The sequence below is a fragment of the Schistocerca piceifrons genome, chromosome 7 (assembly GCF_021461385.2).
Source record: "Schistocerca piceifrons isolate TAMUIC-IGC-003096 chromosome 7, iqSchPice1.1, whole genome shotgun sequence".
Lineage (NCBI taxonomy): Eukaryota > Metazoa > Arthropoda > Insecta > Orthoptera > Acrididae > Schistocerca > Schistocerca piceifrons.
The window spans coordinates 131,668,213-131,692,657 of record NC_060144.1 but is presented as its reverse complement, the minus strand read 5'-3'; the positions used below and the strand labels follow the sequence as shown (position 1 = coordinate 131,692,657).

At 42.7% G+C, this 24,445-nt stretch overlaps 1 protein-coding gene across 1 annotated transcript in view; it reads left to right on the top strand.

Moving 5' to 3' along the window:
* Window positions 1–24,445, top strand: part of LOC124805513 (RNA polymerase II elongation factor Ell-like) — a 307,965-nt gene that overhangs the window by 165,743 nt on the left and 117,777 nt on the right. Inside the window, exon 2 of the mRNA XM_047266077.1 lies at window positions 6,445–6,492. Coding sequence (XP_047122033.1) covers window positions 6,445–6,492 — 48 coding nt within the window. The remainder of the gene's footprint in view (window positions 1–6,444; window positions 6,493–24,445) is intronic.

Sequence of the window (24,445 nt, the reverse complement as noted above, 5' to 3'; positions counted from 1 at the left end):
GCGAGATAAAAACGTCACCAGATTTTAATCGATTTGAAAGGAAGACTGAACCTTGATTCATTTTCGTGATTGTTTCATCTGAATGTTACAGACTTCGAACAAACCTGTTTTTAATAGCGAGAATGAATTACAGCGGCAAGATTCGACATGCAAATAGCACCATCAGACGTCACTAGATAGCGGGACGAGCGAAAGCTCCAGAATAGGACAGAATAGTGATAGAAATCTTTCATTTATTTATTAATTGCCGTTATTACGCATGACCTGCATCCTAAAAGATATTTCAGCACCTGTTCCACAGTTATTTTTATTATTAAACTCAATACTGCATTAAGAACGCTAGGGTAGGTCGTTCTGATAGTATTAAAAAAAAGTCACTAGATCGCAGGCAGATCAAAAGGTTGAACAGAACCCGAGATTTCCCGAACTGTGACGTAAACTATTCGTGTGGTCCTGTCTTTATTCATAAGGAAACGCTAAATACGGAAGGATTAAACATATTTTACCGTATTGTATATCTCTTACAGTAGAGGAAAAGTTTGGAGACGATTCTATTACCTTGACAGTGCCCCTTGCCATAAAGCAGCATCTGTGAAGCAAATGTTAGTGCACAGTGAGTTGCTTAAATGGCCTGGTCTGCCCACAGTCTCCACTTGAACCCTCTGGATCATCTTTGGAATGAGTTCAAACGTCGACTTCGCTCCAGAACCCGGCGACCACCTTCCATGCCTTCAGCTCTTCGGGAAGAATACTACCATTACTCCAAAGACATTTGGACATCTCAGTGAAAGTGTCGCCAGCAGAGTTACAGGCGTCATAAAGTCAAAGTGTGGACATACCCGATATTAATATCGACTAATAGGTGTCCGGATAATTTTGATCATATAGTGTATTGGAATAGCCCTTGTTTGTGCTGAGTAGCACCATTGTTTACTAAACAAGGCAGCGGATGTTTTCGCCAACAGTCATGTGGAATGTAACAGATACTTCGATATTATTTCGTTTGTGTTCTCTGTGTAAAAGCAAATGCCAAATGTGGTGGTGATACCAACATGAAAATTCACTCTAGTAAACCAAAAACATTTGTGTGACCGAATTCCTGGTATTTACCTGCAAGAGGAAAAATATTTAGTGCTTGCGATAGGCACACACAAAAGTGGTCTTCTTTCTTTCCCAGCACTTTCTCGTCAAGAAAATCAATGATGAAAGTGTTGTCTGACCGTATTGAAGTTAGAAGAAAAATCGTAATAAATTATACACACCATTCGTGGGTCACGTAAGGGGAAAGCTAATAGTAGATTATCTGAAAGGATGGCTCCATTTGCATCAACCAGAAGACAGAATGTCGGCAGTGTAAAATTCTCCGAACCAAAGGTGAAGGTCTAATCACTGTTACGCTGGAATATATAGAAGTTACAGAATCTAAAAAGTGCGAGAATAACTTTGACAACGGATGGAGATCATGTTAATCGAATTATGGGATTTGGACTTCAATAAAGCAAGTGCCGGTAGCGCTGATTTAACAGCGGAACGAATACCAAGGAAGACGTCCGCTCTAACGGCATTCTCCGACAACGGTCGGATGACGTCACGACATTAGGACCGTTGCGCGGATACGGACAGACAGTTGACTATTAGTTTTCTTAAGCAGTGAACGCCAGATAATCCGACCATCTCTCTCCGGCAGCAGGAGGCGAAACATCAGCATGGACTTACGTGTGTGGCGGCTTGAATTTAAAATAAAAAAACTGGAAGTCACCAAGGGAAAGCAGTAAGTGTGTGACTACTTTTAATTGCATAGACGTGAGAATGGTTGATGTGCATAAGGCACGTTGCGATAAGGAAAGATGTGAACTCACTGGGAACTTGAGGTGACAGCGCAGCAGATACGGCTGAAGCAATTATTAGCAGTGTACTGTTTTTTTAATCTGCCAGGAAGTTTCATTGTGCTGTTTTGTTTGGCCAGCGATGAGGCGCAGATCATATTGCAGTGAAGCTCGAGACTACCACTTTACTTCCGGTGCCAAGTTTTGGGAAACGTGCTCTGTAATGAGCAGTGTTGATAGACTGGAGAGAGCATGAGTAGTAACGCGGGTTAGAAAGTAGTCGGTGAGCTGGCAATGGTGGGGGAGCTTGTGTTGCGTGGAAGGCGGCACGTCTGAGCCAAGGAAGCAAGGTCACGCGTCCAGCCTGTGGGGCTCCGGAAAAGCAACATGTTTACTCCGCACGCGCACACGTCGCCTCTGGTGGGGGGAGCCCCTGTAGTGTGTTGTATCGCCTTTTACTGCAGACGTGGGCCAATTACCGGTGCGTGATACATATATAAACTCCCCGCATTGTTCTCTGTATGCGAAGGCTAATCTCAGGAACTACTGTAAGGATTTTGATGCGGTTTTCACTGGTAGACTAACTTCACGAGTAAGGGTTGCGTGTATAGTTTACTACCGCACTGCCAGACAAGTCCAGTAGTAGATACTAAAGTGCTACCCGTGCGAAGGCGAGATGGGTCGCTGGTTGCACATAAATCCTTACAGTGAAGTGGTGTTGCAATTATTGTGCAACTTTGGGGCCAGCGGCGTAGTTAAATGAGATCTTAGTCGTTTATAGCAACCCCTTCTGCTGGATGCTCAAACAGTCTTTTTCTCCACAGTTTTAAATAACAGTGAGGTGAGTATGGAAAACTTTTCAAGGTTTTGTGTTGTCGTGACTCGTGCGCGAAATGTTGGGTAGGTTATTTTAATATGTATGAAGTGAAGTGGGTGGTTTATCCTTACAGTCCGTGACAAAGCCAGTCACGATTATCTGAATCAGTTTTCTATTTTGACGGTGTGTCCACTTCTCTTTTAATATACGACATGTGTTCCAAAAATAACGGTACTTTTTTAATTTTGTAGGCTTTTACATCCGATTTTCAAAATTGTTTATCTTTGTGTTAAACATTTTCGTAATGTTTTACATTTTCTGTTGTTCGGAATATTTAGTTTATTGTTGACATTAGAAAAGATTATACGTGTTTCCGAGTGCTTGGCGAGATTTTTCTTTCGAAAAAACTCTATCAAAAATGTGTGTTTTCCTTGGAGAACGGAATAAAGTGCAGGACCTCATTCGAAATGTTGATTGTGACCTTTGGCGAATATACTATGAGTAAGACAAGAGTTTACGAGTGGTATAAACGTTTCAAATAGGCCTGAGAAAACATTGAAAACGACGACCGTCCTGGACGCCCATGCACATCATTTACTGACGACAATGTGGAAAAAGTGAAGAAAATGGATCTGGAAAATCACCAAATCACTGTCAGAGGGGCTGCTGATGAAGTTGGCATATCCTTTCGTTCATGGCAAGAATTTTTTCGGATGTTTTGGGCATGAAACGTGTTGCAGCAAAGGTTGTTCCGAAATTATTGAATTTCGGCCAAAAACGTCGCGTAGACACCGCTCAGGAATTGCTGAATACAGTCGACAACGATCCAGAGCTTCTAAACGAGGTTATAACAAGTGACGACACTTCAGTATACGGCTATGGCATCAACTAACCTAAGGACGTCACACACAATCATGCCCGAGGCAGGATTCGAATCTGCGACCGTAGCCGTCGCGCGGTTCCAGACGGAAGCGCCTAGAACCACACGGCCACACCGGCCGGCCCAGGCGAAATACCCTCAGACTTCAAGAAGGATATTATTATTCCAATCCCAAAGAAAGCAGGTGTTGACAGGTGCGAAAATTACCAAACTACCAGTGTAATAAGTCACGGCTGCAAAATACTGACACGAATTCTTCACAGACGAATGGAAAAACTAGTAGAAACCGACGTCGGGGAAGATCAGTTTGGATTCCGTAGAAATGTTGGAACGTGTGAGGCAATACTGACCTTACGACTTATCTTAGAAGAAAGATTAAGGAAAGGCAAACCTACGTTTCTAGCATCTGTAGACTTAGAGAAAGCTTTTGACAATGTTGACTGGAATACTCTTCCAAATTCTGAAGGTGGCAGGGGTCAAATACAGGGAGCGAAAGGCTATTTACGATTTGTACAGAAACCAGATGGCAGTTACGAGTCGAGGGGCATGAAAGGGAAGCAGTGGGTGGGAAGGAAGTGAGACAGGGTTGTAGCCTATCCCTGATGTTATTCAATCTATACACTAAGGAAACAGTAAAGGAAACAAAAGGAAAATTTGGAGTAAGAATTAAAATCCATGGAGATGAAATAAAAACCTTGAGATTTGCCGATGACAGTGTAATTCTGTCAGAGACCGTAAAGGACCTGGAAGAGCAGTTTAACGGAATGGACAGTGTCTTGAAAGGAGGCTATAGGATGAACATCATCAAAAGCAAAACGAGGATAGTGGAATGTAGTCTAACTAAATCAGGTGATGCTGAGGTAATTAGATTAGGAAGACAGACATTTAAAGTAGTAGATTAGTTTTTCTATTCGGGGAGCAAAATAACTGATGAGGGTCACCAGTCTCTGGACTGAAAACAGCGCTCCCGCTCACACCTCAGTGGTCGTTCGTGATTTTTTTTATTTTTTGGCCTCAGCCACAGTATTCGCCGGACATGGCCCCCTGCGATTTCTTTCTGTTTCCGAGAGTGAAGAGAATCAACAGAGGACGTCGTTTTGCCACCATGGATGAGATAAAAACAGACTCGCTGTAAGAGCTGAGCACCATAACGAAAAGTGAGTTCCAGAAGTGCTTCCAAGATGATAAAAGGACTGACACAAATGTAGTGTATCCTAGGGAGATTACTTTGAAGGGGACAAAGTTGATGTTGAAGAATATATAAAAGTTCTGTAGGAAAAACAAAAATTCCATTTACTTTTTGATCATACTTCGTATATTTTTAAATTAGGACTCTGGTATTCATTTCAGGACTTTCAACATGCGTGTTTAGAATTATCCAGTATTTACTCCCTCTCACAGTGGCTGGCTCTTCGACTGTTTAAATTATAGTCAGCCGGCCACATGTAGCAGGGTTTACCATTCAGCACTTTCTTCAACCAGTTCTCCTTGTATTGAGTATTTTGTTTCATAACCGCATTATAGTTTTATTTAAGTGTAAAGAAACGGATTGAACGTGCATGTTAGCATGCGGGCTTCCACACGTCAATTTTATTGTCAGTTTTTAGTATATTGATAAGCAACTAGTACCTGTAATCTCAGACGGTCTTTCAAGTCTGTAAATATATGTCTGTGGGCAGTTGTCCCAAGAATGTAGCTTACAAAGATAGAATTTCTCACTAAGCATTCATTTCATGTTATGAAAGGGCATTGATAATTATGTTGTTCAGCATCCTGAAACTACCACCACCATCCCAACCCCCCTCACCCTTTCCCACCGGCCGAACCTTTGTTCCATACCTCTTCTGGCTTTGGTGTTAGCTGACCCCGCAAAGAAGTAAAAAGTTAAACGCACAGAAATGGCACTGTGTTGGAGGACTTGCACACAGTGCTTCGGTTTCAGAACATCTCTAGCTAAACGTTCTTTGGGTAAAAGGTTCTTCCTCATTAAGATGATTGAAACGTAAACAATATTTTCATTCACATTGTAATTCCTTAATTCTGTAACGTCCCACTTTCTAACGCATACTTACAGGTTTTATGCTTTTTATAGTGGCGTTAGAATTAATCCACTGTTCGTTTTGATGTGATTAGCTCCAAACACAGCAAAGGAAACTAAAAAAGGGTCTTGGGTATCTACTGACTGAAGATTGTGTTCTTAAAATTAATAGTTCGAAGCAACCATTATCGTTGTCACGTATAGCAGCATTTTGAACAAGATTACCATCATTCGTGACAGCGATGATTCGCCGACACGCATCAACTGTCATTGCCTTGAAGGTAACCGTGATCAGAACACGCAGGGGATGTATAGGAAGGGTGTCTTTTTCCTTAGAAATGAGCGTGGCTTCAGCTAGAATACCATAATGCAGTTCTTCGAGAAGGATGTAGCTTTCTTCGAAACAAAGAACTGCACACTTTATCAACCAAGAAAAATGTCTCGTCTCAGTATCGGAGATTTTAAATGCTCTGAAAAGTTTTGAAATGAGAAATAGTCTGTCTTGTCTTTGCACGTGTCTAGATGCTGAGGCACATTGTCCGTATTGCATTTAATGTGTTTTACTCTTCAGAAAATAATTAACTCATTTTGAGAAATGATGCAGTTCCTTCATACCCGGGAATGCTCCTCTGCTGCTGGAGTTCTGGTTACAAAAGCTCTCTGACAGTGCCACGAATTAAAGCTTCCAGTGTATAATTTAGCTGACCGTTCAACAAGCTGCGTCACATTTTGGAACTGTAGTGTTAATGTTTATTGCCGTATGATTGCAAATTGTGGGTACTTGTCAGTGAGCCTGCTGCTTTAGACTGAAATAATTTTTTGTGCGTAAATAATATTTTATTGAGAGTCTGCGAAGCTAACATTTTGCTTTTATTTTTTTCAGAGCAAGTTTACCAGATCACCTACTATCCAGTTCCTAGGCAACGAGGGGGTGAGTAAATACTGAAAATTAAAACTGCTTCTTTTTATGATAGTTCATATACATTAGTTTCCCGTTGTAATGAGCTAGGAAGTTGGTTTTGCATAATATTATGCGGAGGTATCCATGTAAATCGCAGTGGTGAATACTACTGATATCATCTTGATCTAACAAGCAGCATGGTGAAGTTCCAGATATTTCGTTTTTTCTTCGGACTTACTGACCTGTATAATCTCGCATCCTAATATTTTTAGCTGTCGGATTAATAGCTTTGTACATAGTTCAGCGAAGACCCTTTTTATCGGAATGCAAGATACGCAACTCTTTAAATACTGTTGTCACAGTTGCACTACGTTTGTATTTTACAAAGGAGTGAGTCGTGAGTTCTATTCTTCAGACATTTTGCAGTGTTCGGTACATTAAGGGGTATTTACTGTTTGAGCTGGACATCTGTTCTCGTAATGGTGTTGTGGAAAGAATTCAAGGTCTTTCTTATGAGGGTGGTAGTAGTATACAGCTAAAACACAAACGCGTATGAGGTTAAATAGACATACAGGTTAGTATATACAGCTACTGTTAGTGATGGAACAGTATACATGTATCTGATAACTACTGTTTCAATTACGCAAATGCATAGCTGAGATGTTTTTCGGAGCCGATGATAGCGCTTAAATCCGGACAAAAGACAAATGAAACTGTAAGAAAATTTATTAAAACAAAACGAAAATGAAAATCATTTTACATATAAGCAACGGTATCTTACTCCATGTAGCCCTGTTCACCCGCAATAACGCCTCCATACATACATACATACATACATACATACATACATACACATGGTGCTGCGCTTAAATCAGGGTACCCGGATCAACTGTTTCCGATATTGTGGCCAAATATAATGCGTCACAGAAGTCTGAGTAAGGTTCCGCTAACCCGGCGAGAAGACTTTATTCGAGGAAACGCGTGTCACGAACTGCGGCAGTCATCGAAAGGTTCAGGCCCTGATTTAGGACGAGCCGGGGCAATCGCTGTGGAAATTGGCGTCAATACTGAATGTCAGCGAGCGAACAATGCGTTGGACGGCAGAGGACGACCTTGTACTAGCCATTTAGTTCAAAACTGGATCTCGGAAAACGTTGACGTGTTGTCGTCAAAGGAGTTGTGGCCCCCTAATAGCCCTCGACTACTATGTTCGCAGCGTTGTCGAAAGAGTTACCAACAAGACAAGGCACCCAAGTGTCACATCTCTATGCACCGCTATCGAAGCAGCATTCGTGAATATGGACAAGATTGGAGGCGGTCATTATGGCTGAAGGGGACTACATCGAGTATGCTACTCTTGAAAGTTACCCCTACTTAAATGTCAAAGGATTTTCGTTTTTATTTTGTTTAAATAAATTTGCTTTTTATAAAAGCTTTCATTGTCCTTAGTCCAGATTTAAGCGCCGTATTATATGTAATATTGGTGCAGCTGTGTGTAGCATAATACAGTTCTTAACATCAATTAAACAACGTTTAAATTCACTGGTCCATAACAAGAGAGATACAAGCGCATATTGTAAATGGCTGACTGTGGACCCTTTTGGCAATTCACAAAATTGTCCGCTTTACCTTGAGTGCATGAGACAGTAGAGGCACAATTTAAGCGTGCACCTGTTGCCACTAGTGGGGATTCAGTTATCATCCGTCTGTTCACCTGTACCCGACAACAGTAGTTCCGTGAAATACATGCCAGTCAGAAACTAAGGCAAATTTCGCAAGCGACGATATTTAAAAAATAAATAAATAAAACGTTTTTCGTTCCCTCGCTACATGGACACTTGATGTTTCCCAACCATTTTTGTCGTTCGAACGCCCGTACTTTGTCCCACCGTTTCCTTGAAAAACTGAAACAGCTTTTCTATATCGCTTTTAAAAGTTTTGCCCTATTCTGGAAACGCTTATGATCCGGAGTGTGGTATCTTAGTTAAACTCTGAATCGAACTTGTTTTAAAATTTATGAACTCAGCAGAAATTAGTCTTTCTTTCAAATAACCAGTTACTAGAATTATCTCTACTTTAATAGGCTTTCCACCATATGGTTCAGTTCTTAATAAAATTATCCTCAGACAATTAAGGCCTGCACTAGTTCGTTGTACGATTTAGCGGTAACATACGAAATTTAAATATAATGTAGGCTTAGAAACGATTCATTTACTTCCTTATGCGAGAGTAAAAGAATAACCAATCTGTACGAATCCCGTTCGTAACTTCCGTTAGGTCGCTAACGACCACCATGCCATCTGGGATGGCCACAGTTTCTTTTGTGTCAGGACAGTTGCAAAAGCAGCGTGAGCGATACGCCTACGAGAGACTCTGCATATACTGAGAAATACGCATTAGAAAAGTACGAAACAAAAGTCATGATCAAGAACACTCATATTCTCTCTCTCCTAATCAAGAATAAGACTCGTGTTAGCATATAACCTCGAAGTGAAAGATTGCCTCGCTTACATCTTTTTCGCTCTTTTTATTGGATTCTCGGTTCTGTACAATTACTTCTTTCTACTAGCTAATTAAAACTGAACTGCGCTTATCACCTTGATCAAAACTTGAGTTGCATCCAAGATAGAATTGCACCGCCTGTAACATTAATAAAAACTATGCCAAAGTTACATAGTACAAAGCTACGACGACCTCGTCATTGGTCAGGGTGAAACAGCCTCGTACAGTTTACCGTTCAACCTGCCTGATTGTTTCTGCTACAGGAGAACTGTCTTGTTCTACAGGTGGCTGGCCTTCCGCAGAGCTTCTCATTAGCGCCACAGACAGTGGGGAAACTGCAATAATAAGGCGGCTACCAAAGCGCAACCGCTGACGCCGTCCGTAGAAAAGAGAAGCGTACTGGCTGTGGTTGTCTCGACGTCTTACCGCCCGGTCCCTCCAACAAATTGTCCTGTCTACGCTCGCGCACGAATCCGTGTCAAGGCGACTTTAGTTTCCTAATGCGGATGCAAATGTAGCATGTGTTCACTGACGTCAATGTTTCTGTCCGACGTGTTCAACAAGAACTTGCTGCCCAAACTCTTGATTCCGTCAGGGAGCCGCTATGACAAGTGAAATAGCAATGCACTATAAAATTCTCTCCCATTAGCCTGGCAGAAATATCTGATATTGGAGTACTGAACCCTGCCTCGGGCATGGAATGTGTGTGATGTCCTTAGGTTAGTTAGGTTTAGGTAGTTCTAAGTCTAGGAGACTGGTGACCTCAGATGTTAAGTCCCATAGTGCTCAGAGCCATTTGAACCAATTTTGAACAAATTACTGATTCCCTGACTACAAATGGCTGCCGTTGGGAAAAACGTGGCAGAATTGAACTAAATGCGCTACCTAACTTGTAAGAGGGAAGTATGCAGAGGACAACCAAGGGAAACATTAACAGCAGTAAAATGCAAGACAAACAATTACGTTTCTTTAGCAAAATACGTCTCCTGATACCAAATATTGGCATAGAACAGAGGAGGGATTTCTTAAATCTCTTGAAGTACAGTGTTGCACGGAAATTATGCGTAGACAGTGGGGAAATCACGGGATAAAAGGCTTCATGCAACTGAACTGCGATGGATGAGTGAATTATTTTAAAAATTTATTGGCCAGATAAAAAATGAAAAGGAGAGGTACTGGAAGGAATACAAAAAGTATGTGAAATGACACTTACAAAAAGGAGATCAATTTAGTGGATGATGCGATTGGCCATTCGGAGCTTGGGGATGGAACGAGTAGGAGGAAGGTGAAACTATGAAGTGATAAAATTCATACAATATCTGAGATAATTAGCGAGGACATATTGCAAAACTAAGCACAAAGAGTGACCTCTTGGTAAAAAGTGATACAGGACGACCAGAAGATTGGTACAATATGAACACCTGATAAAGGAAACGTGTTAATATTCTAAGCAATTTTTAGGCGTGTACGCGCTGGCTGAGTCATTATCAGAAGTCACAATGATTAAGTTATCTAATTCCTTGTTACGAGCTGTTTCATTCTATATTTGAGTCAGTTCATTGTACCTCTACGTTTGCACTTCTATGGCAAGTAACGGAACAAGGTACGACAACACAGCAACTTATGTTTTGGGAAATTTGACTCGGCAAGTGCTGCCCGCGTTAACGTGCTGTACATTGTTTCAGGCGCACTCTTAGTTTCTCAGATAGGTATAAAGTGCGTTTTGGACTCCTGTGAATCTGGTTGTCAGAGTTGTCGGCTTCAATGTATTGCTTCTTCAGCGATTGTAAATAATTCGAGGTCCAAAGGTAAATAACCTTGGTCGATGGTAGAACACACACATCTCTGTATTTCAAAATAATTTTTATTTGGTTTTAGTTGTTCGAGCTGATGTACTTAATTTTTAAGCGGTAAGTAAAATAGGATGCCTGTAGGAGCCTTAAATTATCCACACCTTTATGGTTTAGTCGTTATGGTCAGTGTTGACTTTCGAGGAAATTTCGGGGTCTATTCCCGGTGACACTCTCAGATTTTTGTTGGATGAGAAAGTCCAGCACCGCTTGTGCTAATTATCTTCATGCTTGAGAAGGCCAAATGGAATACTGTTTATATGGGGGAGGGGCGGTTGGATACCCAAGCTCCTTTTCTGGCATGCAAGCAAAAAGGCTTGGCATCAGCCTGCAAGCCGTACCAATATGGTGAGTACGAGGAACAAAACTTTGAAGACAACGAAACCCAGCGCATTAGCACGAAGAGAATGTATTTTACGTACTTCCAGAGAGTAAAATCTGTTGTTTGGATTCCGGAAGTCACATAAGTTAGATGTGATGCGCAAAACCCGACACTGTCCAGTGTAGGAGACATAGCGGTTTCTCTGACATATTGCAAATTTTAATAGTCTTCATTACATTAGAATACAATGCAAAGCAAACTAGACAGTGGCTTTCGGCTGACTAACAACGATCTTCAGACCAGTTCGTTTTCTAGATATGGAACAGATTTAGTTCATACTGGATTTTATTACGATCTGGACTGTGATAATTTGTAATGAGTATGGTCTGTTTAAATGTGTTAGTGTGTGTACCGGGACATATATCTTCAAGCTTCTCATAGCTGTCAGATTTTTGTGATTTTATTCGGTTGGGTGGGAAGTGATCACAGGAACACTACTGTCCGACTTGGATCAGGATGATTTAGGGAACCGGCGCTGCTTGCCGAAGACAACCCGGCATCCGTCTAAGTGGCCCGTAAAACGGGCCGCGGAATGCAGCGCCCGTGCGCAGGCGGCGCGGCGGCTGGCGAAATGTCAGCTCTGCTGCGGCGAGCTGAACGCGTGCCCCCGTGAATCACGCTTCCGGCGTCGCCCAAGGCCCGCAGCCAAGGCGCTCGTGTCAGCTCCACCCGTCACACGAGGGCAGCGGCGTTCTGGGCTGCGAGGGCGCGCGCTACCTAACCTATCCTAACACTGTGTGGACCGTCAGAAGCGGCGCGTTGCGGCACTGGGTTCAGGCTTTGGCTGCTCTTATTTCCTAGAATTAATTTAGACCTTCTGGATCAATTTCTTGGATTTCATTTGCAAATTTTCAGAACCTTGATGGCTATTCGTCCGGGAAGCTCTGAAAATTGGAAATTATCAGGGAAATCGAATTTATTGGAAAAGTCAGGCAAATCTAATGGAAATTTAAGACTTTAGGGAATCTGAGAGAGACGTTGCGCAGCTCAACAGTTCGTTGACGGACAAAGTTTCTATATTATATTGTTACAAATCACCCAGATTCTGCTTCGGAAACAATCGGTCGTGAAATGGAGCAACGAATTCTTGTTGCTGGATCGTGGACACCTCCAGCGCTTCGGCGAACTAATTTTAATTTTTTACCCGTTGCTTCCTCGTGCTCCAGGTCCATTTTCCAATGCCTGATTGTGAGTGCCACAGAGAGAATCGTGTGCATGAGAATTCCTCACGTCGCTGTGTCCTTATTCGTTCGTAAACAAAGACAGAGTTTTAATTTTTTTCAATATTTTAAGATGGATCCATATATGAACACGTATATTTCGTAGATCACTTTAACCGCCTTTGTTACAAAGCACTGCTTTGCCAACTTCCTCAGAGGCTCAGGCTTAGTCAATAGTAGGTACAGTATGAAGACCGTCAGTCTGAAGCATGACGCATCGTTAATATCAAAGACCATTGATTGCCTTGTGCTGGCAACAGTTAGAATTGTGTCGCTGCGAGGATTTTTCGTACATTCAGTGTATTCGTACATTCAGTGTATTCGTACATTCAGTGTATTCGTACATTCAGTGTATTCGTACATTCAGTGTATTCGTACATTCAGTGTATTCGTACATTCAGTGTATTCCTACATTCAGTGTATTCGTACATTCAGTGTATTCGTACATTCAGTGTATTCGTACATTCAGTGTATTCGTACATTCAGTGTATTCGCTCATTGGCACTGCATATTACGGAATGGTTATGGAGTACTGCACCGAAATATTTTCCACAGGCGGCAAGACAATGGTTGATAAAGCTATCAACCTAGCTGTACATCGAATAATCATTATAAGCGATAACACTACATCCATTGACATCTAGAAATGGATTGTAAAGTCAGTCAGTCCTGGCAGGATAAGCACGACATTGTAAGTGGATTCTCAGTCAAGCGTCACAGTACCAACAGATTCTGTCATGGTGTCTAATGACGTGGTTGGTAGTGAGGACAGTGTGCTTTGGAAGGAAAGTGACGAAAATACTGACAGTGATGAAACAAATACCAGTAACTGATGACATTAAAGACTGTGATTAGAAGGCTGCTGTATCGTTGTAACTCATCCACATTACAACATAAAAATGGGATTAAGAGTGACGATATAATAGTGAATAATTTTTAGAAATGGATAATGTGACATACGTTTTTCTACTGATTTTGTTTCTTCATCTATTCCCGCCTATACCATATATACAGGTGTGGACAAAAATATCGAAACACCAAAAACACGTTACCCTGCCTAATGAAATGTAACGAACCCGTTGACATTCAAAACGGCTTATAATCATTTCGGAATGGATAAATATAGATCCTGAATGGTTTTCAAAGGAATCTTAAACCAATATTCCTGCAATATCACGGGAACCCTAGACCATTCTCCCTGCAAATTAGTATGAAGTTCAGATGAGTGATTGATGTGGATAGCGATCACGCGCTCTTCTCTTCAAAGTAGAACACAACGGCTCAGTAATATTGTGATATGGTGGCTGATGGCCAGGAGAGATGCGACAGTTCGTTCTCGTTCTCACAAAGCTAGCCCTGGACGATGCGAGCTGTATAAAACAGGGGCTTTGTCGTCTTGGAACACAGCATCGCCATTGGGGAGCAAACATGTGCCATGGGATGAACTTGATCAGCCAAAATAGTGGTATAATTCGTGGCAGTAATGCGACCTTGCAAAGTAATCATGGGACGCATGGAACACCACGATAGGGCTTCCAAATGGTCACCGAACCCCCGCGTTCTTTCACTCTTGGATCGTAAACTCGACCAGAAGGTGGAAACTTAACCAAATGATATTCTCTTACTGCTCCATAGTCCAGGTTTTATGATTTCGGCACCACCTTTTCCTGTTACGCGCAATTGCGTCACCGATAATTAATTTTGGAATTGCAGCTCGCCGTGCAGTTACCTGTTTATGGAGCTCCTTTGGGACTAACTGAGTTCGGAAGTGCGGCATTCAGTTCCATGGTGACTTTTTCAGCGGCCATCCTCGTGGCAATCCTCTTCAGTGACAGTCTGTCGTGATTACTCAACACACGCTTTCACCCGCTTTGTGCCTTAGTGGATGTTTTTACGCTTTCCCAGTGTGCGGTGTAAATCTTCGATACGGTGTCGCATGGAACTCTTAAAACTTCTAACACCTTGGTTACGGAAGCACCCACCACCCAAGTAGCAACAGTTTGGCCGCATTCGAATTCACTTAGCTCCTACATAATGCACTCACAACTTCTGACACTTAACAACGTCCACAGATGCCGTTCGTGGTCAAATAGAAGAGTGCAACCTTCAGGCATGGCTAGCTTCTGCATTTATGTTGAAACTTGCATTTGTTGCGGTGTTTTCGTATTTTTGTCCAACCCCTGCAAATTAGCCGCCAGGCAGACAGGCGGTGTGTGATACCATCCCACGGCAGTGAAACGATTGATGAATACTAATATTAGAGTGCTGGAGGTGGCTGCGGCTCGGAGAAAGTGCGGGATGCTTAGCTCTCGGTCAGCCTGAAGGCCGGGGAAATGCCACCGACTGAAAGCATGACCCTGCGCGTGAGCTAACATTGTTGTGAATTCCAGTCGCTTGTGTAGCGAGGCGCGAGAAGGCGCCTCGGCCGCATTCCAATATGTTGCGATTGCCTCAGCTAGTACTCTCTAGTGCAGTGCTGCATGGTGGGCGCCGTTGGTTACCGCGTCACTAACGAGGCGCGCTCTCAAAACTCCACTGGTCTTCTCAGAAGGAATCTTTATCTACAGTGTTCTGTGCGCTGGTTTAAAGTTTTCTGGCAAATTAAAGCTGTATGCCGGGCGGGGACTTGAAGACGGATCCTTGTCTTAAGCGGCGAATGACCCTACCAACTGAGCTATCCTTTCACGGAGGTACGCTGAAAAACTCCGTGAGGTTTGGAAAGCGGGAAGAGTTTCTGGGCAGAAGTGAAGCTGTGTGGACGAATCGTGAGTCGTGCGTGGATAACTCGACCATTAGTAGTACTGCCCTCGAAACTCAAGGTTGCAGGTCCCGTTACGACTTACAATTTTAACTTGCTAGCAAGTTTCAAAACAATGCAGACTCCGCTGCCGGGTGAGATAGTTGTTGTGGAAACAGTCCCATAGCCATTTATCGGCTACCCCCCCCCCCCCATACCCCCCTCCCCTCCGCTCCCAGGAGTGCTAACCAGCAAGTTATGCAGCAGAACTTCAGTGAAGTTCGGACAGTCGGAAGGAAGCACTAGCAGAACTGAAGTTATGAGGGCGCGTCTTAGTCATGCCTCAATATTTCTGAACGTAAGAGCTTTGCCAAAGTAAGGAAAGGTTCTGGTTGATTTCCCAGTCCCACACTGTTTCAGCCAGGAAGTTTCATCACCGAGCCTATTTAGCTTGTGCACATTATACAGTTGTTATCAAAATGGCCGGAAGTATTTTAATGGACTACGCATAATTCACTGCTGAATACTGTGAATAAAAGTATCGAGGAAAAAAAGAGGACACTTCTCAAATGCGTGCGGCCACGTTCGCAATTAGTTCTTTTTTTCTACATTATGTTGGTAAAGTGGATGCATGGAAACCGAAAGATCAGGGTATTGAACGCCGGTCAGACCTTGAAATCTTTCATGTTGCGCTTCCTGTAGCCTTCACCCCTCAGTGATGTGGGGGTATGCCAGGATGCGATACATGGTTCTGATTCCACATTAAGCTGTAGGTCCCATTTCCCTGATAGGATTACTGGAGCACGAAATTTGCTGAAGTGGCGTCCAGTAAAAAGACGTGCACCAGGTGGATGAACATTGCTTTTGAGGGACTCGCAGCCAGTAATGCCACGAGACTCATTTTCATTTTTATTTATTCAAAATGCAACCGTACGACAGTCACAGTAAGCCTGGGCAGTGCGATTGAAACAGCTGTAAGCAACAGCTTCTCGCAGTATTTCCTGTCTTTGTTATGAGAACGCTAAATATACCTTGTTCTGTCCCTTCCACCAAGAAAGATCCTTGTCGTTACCGCAGTCGATTCCTATGCAACTCTTGACAATGGACTGTGTTAACCACTTTGCTATTATACGACAGCTGTAGTCCCATTTAAAGTTAGTTGACAGATAGGGGGCTTTTCAGAAAGCGAATATTTCAAGAAAAACGTACCTCTGTCCTCCGTTAAAGTGAAGGCAATTTTCATATACTTACAGACGCTATAAAGATCTATTTCAGAATTTTTACGTGCTTTTTGTGGATTTAAAACTTCGAACCTATTGCGTGTTGGGTATTCACCAAATTTTAACAAATTCGCCTTTTCCCCTAAGCTTGTATATGGCAAACTCAATGCGATACGCAACTTTGGAAAGAACCTATTGCGTGTTGGGTATTCACCAAATTTTAACAAATTCGCCTTTTCCCCTAAGCTTGTATATGGCAAACTCAATGCGATACGCAACTTTGGAAAGATCCGTTGCCGACTGAAGTATTGCTGTAGTCAACAGAAACAAGAATTTAATGAGTTTAATGGTTTTCAACATACGATGTGTCAAGATTGAAATTACAACTGTTTCAAAAAAAAAAAAAAAAAAAAAAAAAAAAGCCCTAACTAAAATGAACCGATTTTTTGGACATGCTTAGACGCGGTATAAAGATACACACAATACGCGAATCTTACTGTTTTTTGTGTGAGTTGTGTAGGACATGCTCCTTATGCGATTTTCTGTCGTCGCGGATAGCTTCCTCGACAGCAGCCTACTTTTCGCGACAGCGTCGCAACTTTGACCTTTGAACACCAGATGCCAACTAATTTAAATCGTTGTTGTTGTTTCAGTCCAGAGACTGGTTTGATGCAGCTCTCCATGCTAGTCTATCCTGTGCAAGGTTCATCACCCAGTACCTACTGCAACCTACATCCTTCTGAATCTGCTTAATGTATTCATCTCTTGGTCTCCCTCTACAACTTTTACCCTCCACGCTGCCCTCCAATACTAAATTGGTGATCCCTTGTTGCCTCAGAACATGTCCTACCAACCAATCCCTTCTTCTAGTCATGTTTTGCCACAAATTTCTCTTCTTTCCAATTCTATTCAATACCTACTCATTAGTAATGTGATCTACCCATTTAATCTTCAGCATTCTTCTGTAGCACCACATTTCGGAAGCTTCTATTTTCTTCTTGTATAAACTATTTATCGTCCATGTTTCACTTCCATGCATGGCTACGCTCCATACAAATACTTTCAGAAACGACTTCGTGACACTTAAATCTATACTCCATGTTAACAAATTTCTCTTTTTCAGAAACGCTTTCCTTGCCATTGCCAATCTACATTTTATATCCTCTCTACTTCGACTATCATCAGTTATTTTGCTCCCCAAACAGCGAAACTCCCTTACTACTTCAAGCGTCTCATTTCTTAATCTAATTCCCTCGGCATCATCAGACTTAATTCGACTACATTCCATTATCCTCGTTTTGCTTTTGTTGATGTTCATCTTATACCTCCTTTCAAGACACTGTCCATTCCGTTCAACTGCTCTTCCGAATCGTAAAGAAAAATACTGTGTAATGTGGGTGCCACATAGCTGAATTCAGACTTTCTGCTGACCGCCGAATCGAGGAGACAGAGCGGAACGCGAACTGCGGAGCATTGATACAGGTGTAGGAGCGCGGCACATGTGTCTACACTGAGTGCGGCGAGGTGGCCTAGATTTAGGGCGTAACCACGTAGCGGATTACGGAGGCCGGCGGTGTAACCGGAACGGCGGCGCGCACTCGGGTGTCGATCGGCGGCCCGCGAGACCGCAGCGCGGGTGGATCGAGTTGCGGCGGACGTTTTTCCTGCCGCCGGCCGCCGATGAACCGCAGCCTGGCGACGCCGCCGCCGCCTCCACCTCCACCGCCTCCCTATAGCTGCAGCCATTGCGCAACTTGCCGCACAGCGCTGCGCTGCCGCGCCAGCCGCCCGCCTGTCACGTAGAAAGTGAGAGGCTAATTTACATCTGGGCCCCGCTCGGTCGCTCGTGCCGGTGTTTCATAAGCCACGCGCCCTGTGCCGTCGCTGGGCCCTCTGCCGGTTTGTTACATCGAAATTCCCAACAGACGGTACCCGATTCCATTGTACAATGCAAAGAAGGAAACAGTTCTGAGGCTGGCCTTAAGGGTGACAGCTGTATTAAATGCTCCAGCGCGCCGGTATCGTGCACTGGCGTGGTCAGAAAACCAGCTCTGACATGCTGTTCTAACATTAGCTCAGTGGACATCAGTTCGGGATAGTGAGGCTGAGACAATAGTGTTGTCCCCTTCAGAATACTAGTGGTCTCCTTTTCAAAATGCTGGTAGTCTCCTTTTCAAAATGCTGGTAGTCTCCTTTTCAAAATGCTGGTAGTCTCCTTTTCAAAATGCTGGTAGTCTCCTTTTCAAAATGCTGGTAGTCTCCTTTTCAAAATGCTGGTAGTCTCCTTTTCAAAATGCTGGTAGTCTCCTTTTCAAAATGCTGGTAGTCTCCTTTTCAAAATGCTGGTAGTCTCCTTTTCAAAATGCTGGTAGTCTCCTTTTCAAAATGCTGGTAGTCTCCTTTTCAAAATGCTGGTAGTCTCCTTTTCAAAATGCTGGTAGTCTCCTTTTCAAAATGCTGGTAGTCTCCTTTTCAAAATGCTGGTAGTCTCCTTTTCAAAATGCTGGTAGTCTCCTTTTCAAAATGCTGGTAGTCTCCTTTTCAAAATGCTGGTAGTCTCCTTTTCAAAATGCTGGTAGTCTCCTTTTCAAAATGCTGGTAGTCTCCTTTTCAAAATGCTGGTAGTCTCCTTTTCAAAATGCTGGTAGTCTCCTTTTCAAAATGCTGGTAGTCCTCTTCAGCAGCTATACTCTGGAGGAGTTGTTGTTCCCAGTCTTGGTACAGCCCTGAAAGGCTTCAACTGGTAGGCCCTTCAGCATATTAGCCACATTCTTTTGAGTGTTATCCAGACTCCCAAAATGACAGCCTTTTAAGGCATTGTTCAATTTCGGGAAAAGATCAGGTGGGCCGGCCGCAGTGGGCGAGCGGTTCTAGGCGCTTCAGTCTGAAACCGCGCGACCGTTATGGTCGCAGGTTCGAATCCTGCCTCGGGCATGGATGTGTGTGATGTCCTTCGTTAGTTAGGTTGAAGTAGTTCCAAGTTCTAGTGGGTTGATGAGCTCAGATGTTAAGTGCTCAGAGCCATTTGAACAATTTTGATCAGGTGGACTGTGCAACAGAAGGAATGCCTTTCGAGATAAAGTTAAACCTCTTAAAACTGCCCACCTCCTGTAACTAGTCTTACGAAATGCCACATTCCCCAAGGTCTGGTCTGTTATTACAAATTTATCTTCATTTATCTTCTCGGAAACGGAGGTGTATTCAAACCAAATTCGTGGGTAACTAAATTTCTCCAGTACAGATCGAAGGGGGTTAATTATGCAACGTCAAAGCTAGAATTTTCTTAATATCTCATTAAGTTTGCGAATGTGTTTGTCAAAAGCAGTGGTATCGGCTGGTATTGTTGTTTCACTTGTATTTTCGGCAACAGTTTGACATTAGTTTCAGTGTTGCCGGGAATATGTTATTGTTTCTGGTTTTATCACAGACGACCATTGTGGAGAATCTGGAGCCCTATTTTTTTCTTTCTTGAATTTTTAGCTCTACTCTGTATTGTTCGGTTTTCAGTGCGTGATCTTTTTTTATCCATTTATGCTGCCCGATACCCGCACTCCGTGTATGCGCGTGACACGTTCTATCGGCGAACGGACCGCCGCACATCCTCCTAAGATTCCATGTTGTAAACCGGCATTGGCGAAATTAGAAATACGTTAAGTTGATGTCGTTTCACGATTAAATTTGTGAATTCTTGCATGCTGTAGCGTTTGTTATGCAGCAAAGTTTCTTCAGCTGTTATCGCTGTTGTCAGCGTCCAAACTTGGATGAGGAACAGCCAGGCTTTCATTTTCATTTGTAATAGATGTGAAGCTCTACATTGCTATCCAGGTATTTCCTTCTGAAAAAACAAAGATCAGGTGTCAGTTTGAAGAATACCGAAATAGCCTCTTCCGTCGCAGCCGAAATTGTTACACACCGTTTCACAAACTGCACCAAAGAGTCTGATCTTTGCTTTTAATCCACGATACACACTTATGTTGATTACTGCACCAGGTGGAGAACACTCAACAGCAACCTGCACATGGGCCACTTAATACACTCAGCGTATGAACACACAAAGGGAAGAAGTCACAATATTCTGATTACGAAGGAATGCTGTCGTTGTCTTTGCGTAGAAAGACTCTCGTGACAGTGCAACGCTGTCATTGGCCCGTCACATGAGGGGTGTCGTGCTTACAAGTTTTGAGGCATTCAAAGTAATTCTCGTAGGCGATGTGTCACAGTTAAACGGCAGTGAAGAAAGAATATCATGCGACGATTACAGGTGGAAAAATCTGGCTCCAGCGTCAAAACTACAGGTGGTTTGTCCTAGAGTTCGCGCTCTTCCTTACGATAACGTTGGGAGACACCTACAGTCTTATTCAGATAAAAGAGAAGCCCAAGAACAAGTTTCGTCGTGATTGTACACTTCACTTTTCTATACAAATATATTCGCAATAAATTCTTCGCCGCTGAATATGACGCAAGTCAATCAGAAGTCCGGTTGCGATTCCGTTCTGCAACTGGGACGTAACTGCCTCCATGTATAGTGAAGAAACAGAACATTTAAGGGGCCTAGTCGTGCGTTGCCGCGTCGAAACAAAACACAGAATTTCTAAAATGTCCACCAATCTTCTAGTGAGGTAGTGGTCCTAACTCAGAGGTAGCACGTTAATCTTCAGTCGGCTGCTTAATTGAACTACCACGAAGCAGGTTTAGGCTCTTACGTACTGAAATAATAAGTTCCCAAGTTTAAAGACGTGCCAACATTTTTTTTTTTTGCTCATTCCTTCAAATAAAATTGCAAACTGTGTAATGTGGTTTAGTTATATCGGTCAAAATACAATTGTCTCAAGTTTCAGCAGTGGGAAATATTGATAACGTTTCACAAACCAATTTGCACTTTCCTAAGCTCTACTTGCTCGCAGACTCGCGATCTTAGACGCACATTGCAGTCCATCCAATCTAAATGTTGGACTCCTCCACTAACTACTTAGGCCATTCGGCTCGAAGCCGACACGTGAAGTGATTTGGGTCGTTCAAGTTACTGTTTTTTGAAAGTTAATAACAAAATTAGCTCAATATGAAGAGGTTCTTCCATACTGTTATAAATAAAATCTCGATGTCAATTTAATTATAATTAATAAACGGAAATGTAAGATTTGACGCTCAGGCCCGAGAGTGACCTTTCATTACAGCAGCATATCAGAATGTAAGTCGGAATTTCCCAGGATTGCTATAACCGGCTAGTAGCTTTCATTGTTGTAACCTCTTTTCAGTTTATGGCGTCATGCGTCAGCTACTGTAAAAAATGAAATTATCGTATGGCGTTGTTGGCTGGGAGGCCAGTGCGGCGGAGTTCAGCCGCCGTTTTGCAACTCCTTTTTTAGGTGACGCTACATCAGCGAATTGCGAGTCAATGACGATGAAAATGATGGACAAACAACACCCGGTCCCCTGCTAGGAATCGAACTTTCTTTTTTTAAAAAAATAGGCAAAAATTTATTCGATTCAAAGTTATATAGTAGATACAAGGTAAGTTTTAAAATTCATTACATTTAGTTTTCAGTTTTCAATTTTCATAGTTATTGTTTTTATTGCATTACCGTGTTGAGTTCGTTTATTTCATTTCTAAAACCTTCTCCCTTTGTATTTAAATTTTTTGTCGAATTTGAGTCTTTCTCTGTCATGATAATAGACTCGACCGTTTTTAATTATAAGTTTTTGGCAACTATAAATGTGAACAATATTTTTCTAATGTATTGGAAAGCAAAAAGAAATAGAATTGGCAATTGAACCCCCCCTGCGTGGTAGGCGGTAATAACGCTACCGCTACGCTACGGAAGCGGACTTCAGCTACTGTATCTTCCCTCAACTGAGGCGTGATGCTTGGGAGGAAACCTGTAGCTCCAAGAACCAAAAACGTTACACCTACCTTACCTTTCTGTCTGTTACCCTTTCCAGATCTCACTTATCCAGCAGTGTCTGTCACTCAGTAGCTTCGTACTTCCCTGTGTATTCGCCACTGGTTATCAATCAACGCGACTCGTGCATTTGTTTGTACTTCAAATTTAAGACGTAGCTTCAAAGACGTCAGACATAGCCGCTGCGTTGGACTCACCCTGCATTTGCGGTCCAGAAAATCCACGGAAACAAGTATGTGTGTAGCTGGAGGTGTTCATTTGGCCTCGCTAGAGCGGTGTTGAGTGGGGCCGGTTAAATGGTGGCTCGGGCGATTAACAGCTGCCCCCGCTCCCCCTCACCTCCCCACACTGCCGCATGCGATCAGCGGCCGGTGAACGCGAGTGCGGCCACTAATGGAGATCGCGGGCACGATAGACGCCGGCGTGCCGCCCCACCTCGCCAGTTGCACAAGCACGGCGCGGCGTCGCGAACCTGACGCAACGCACTGCGCACAGGTGTGGGGACGCTAGCTGCCACATACCGATAGCCGTCCAATTCTGCGGCCATTCACATCTTCATTATAGAAGCTGTCTCCTGCATCAGTTGGAAACGAGTCTTCAGTCCGATTTAAAGTATTTGGCATCCGATAGTCGGCTGGAATGTCGTAAAGAAGCCAGTAGGTGCCTGGTATTGTGGGCTTCTACCGTCTTGTCCCCTTGGCTGCGCAAAGCAGTGTGTCTGCTCATTCTCATGTAAAAAGCTTTTCTCGATGCGAAAATTCCGTATTATTTACAAAAATTCTGCAGCCCTTAATAAAATTTTGACTTGTTTACCTACTCCACAAAGATCCATATCAAATGTAAAATTCAAAATTTTTACATGATTTTAGTAGGAGACAATACCTGAGAACTATTTCTTAAGATTTAAGTATCGAACAATTTCTAAAAAATAATAAAATAAATAAAAAACCTTTCCTAAGGCTTACACATAATAAACTCAATGCGATACGCAACTTTACATCCGTTACCGAAGGTGGTATTTTGGTAATCGACTCACCGTTCTATAGTTGTCAAGATATGAAGTGATAACTTTGAAACTGTTTCAGAGACTGAAAAATCTCGCCCATTTCAAAACGTAACGTGATTTCTGCTCCAAATAAAATAAAGTAGATTTTTGGCATTCGTAGAGATAATAGCGCTCTGTACCACACTTTTTTAAATGATTTTTGCAGGAGGCTGAGATTGCAAAGTGATTTTGTCTCGCTCGGATGCCTGCTGACAGTACTTCACGCAGTAGCGTCTCAACTTAGCATCTTAAACGACAGATGCTAACTAATTTAAATTACGCTTTAGATACCTCAAAATGAAACGTTCTTACTTTTGAATGCCCGATGCAGAACGCTCGCCTCTATCGTCCATGAATTCGACTAAGTGCGATGCACCAATTTCCGCTTCAGTGTGTAATTACCGCCACGAAAAATATTTTGTTGGCTGCTGCTCCTCCATTATTTTTAAAAAAATGGTTGGAACAGCCTCAGTTTGACTTGGGGAGCACAGATAATCTCCGTTGCTGTATTATTCGCTTCAGTCATGCAGACATGTGATAACACTCACAAAACACCTACTCGTGAAAATGGCCAAAATTTGGAAAAAAAAGAAAATTGTCTTGGTCTATAGAAAAGAGCATTTCATGCTGATTTCAAGAATGTATGGTTTATGGGCATTATCATTTTCCGTTAGTTCTAAAATTGAGGTTGAACATAATGGTCCACAGGGGCCACGCCCATCTGTCAATTTGAAGTGCGGCAGAATACCTGATGCATCATTTTGTTCTTCCGTTTTCTCCGTCGTTAGTTACGGATCGTTAAACACCAGGTGTATTGAAGAAGGCACTGACTCCCGGAACGAAAGTACAGGCCTGTCTAGAAGGCTATGGTTCGAATGTAAACAAAGATCTGAGAATATATGATTTCGGAATTTCGTACGCTTGTGGTTGTAGTTATTGTTCGTGTGTGTGTGTGTGTGTGTGTGTGTGTGTGTGTGTGTGTGTGTATTTCCTGTGCTACAAATGCCGAGAGTAAAAAAATTTAGCCCCAAACGAAAGTTTCGCGGCAACCAGTTCCAAACACAACCGAATAATACACATCAGTTGCTTCAAAAGTCTACAGGCAGTGCTTCTAGACGTAAACTTTC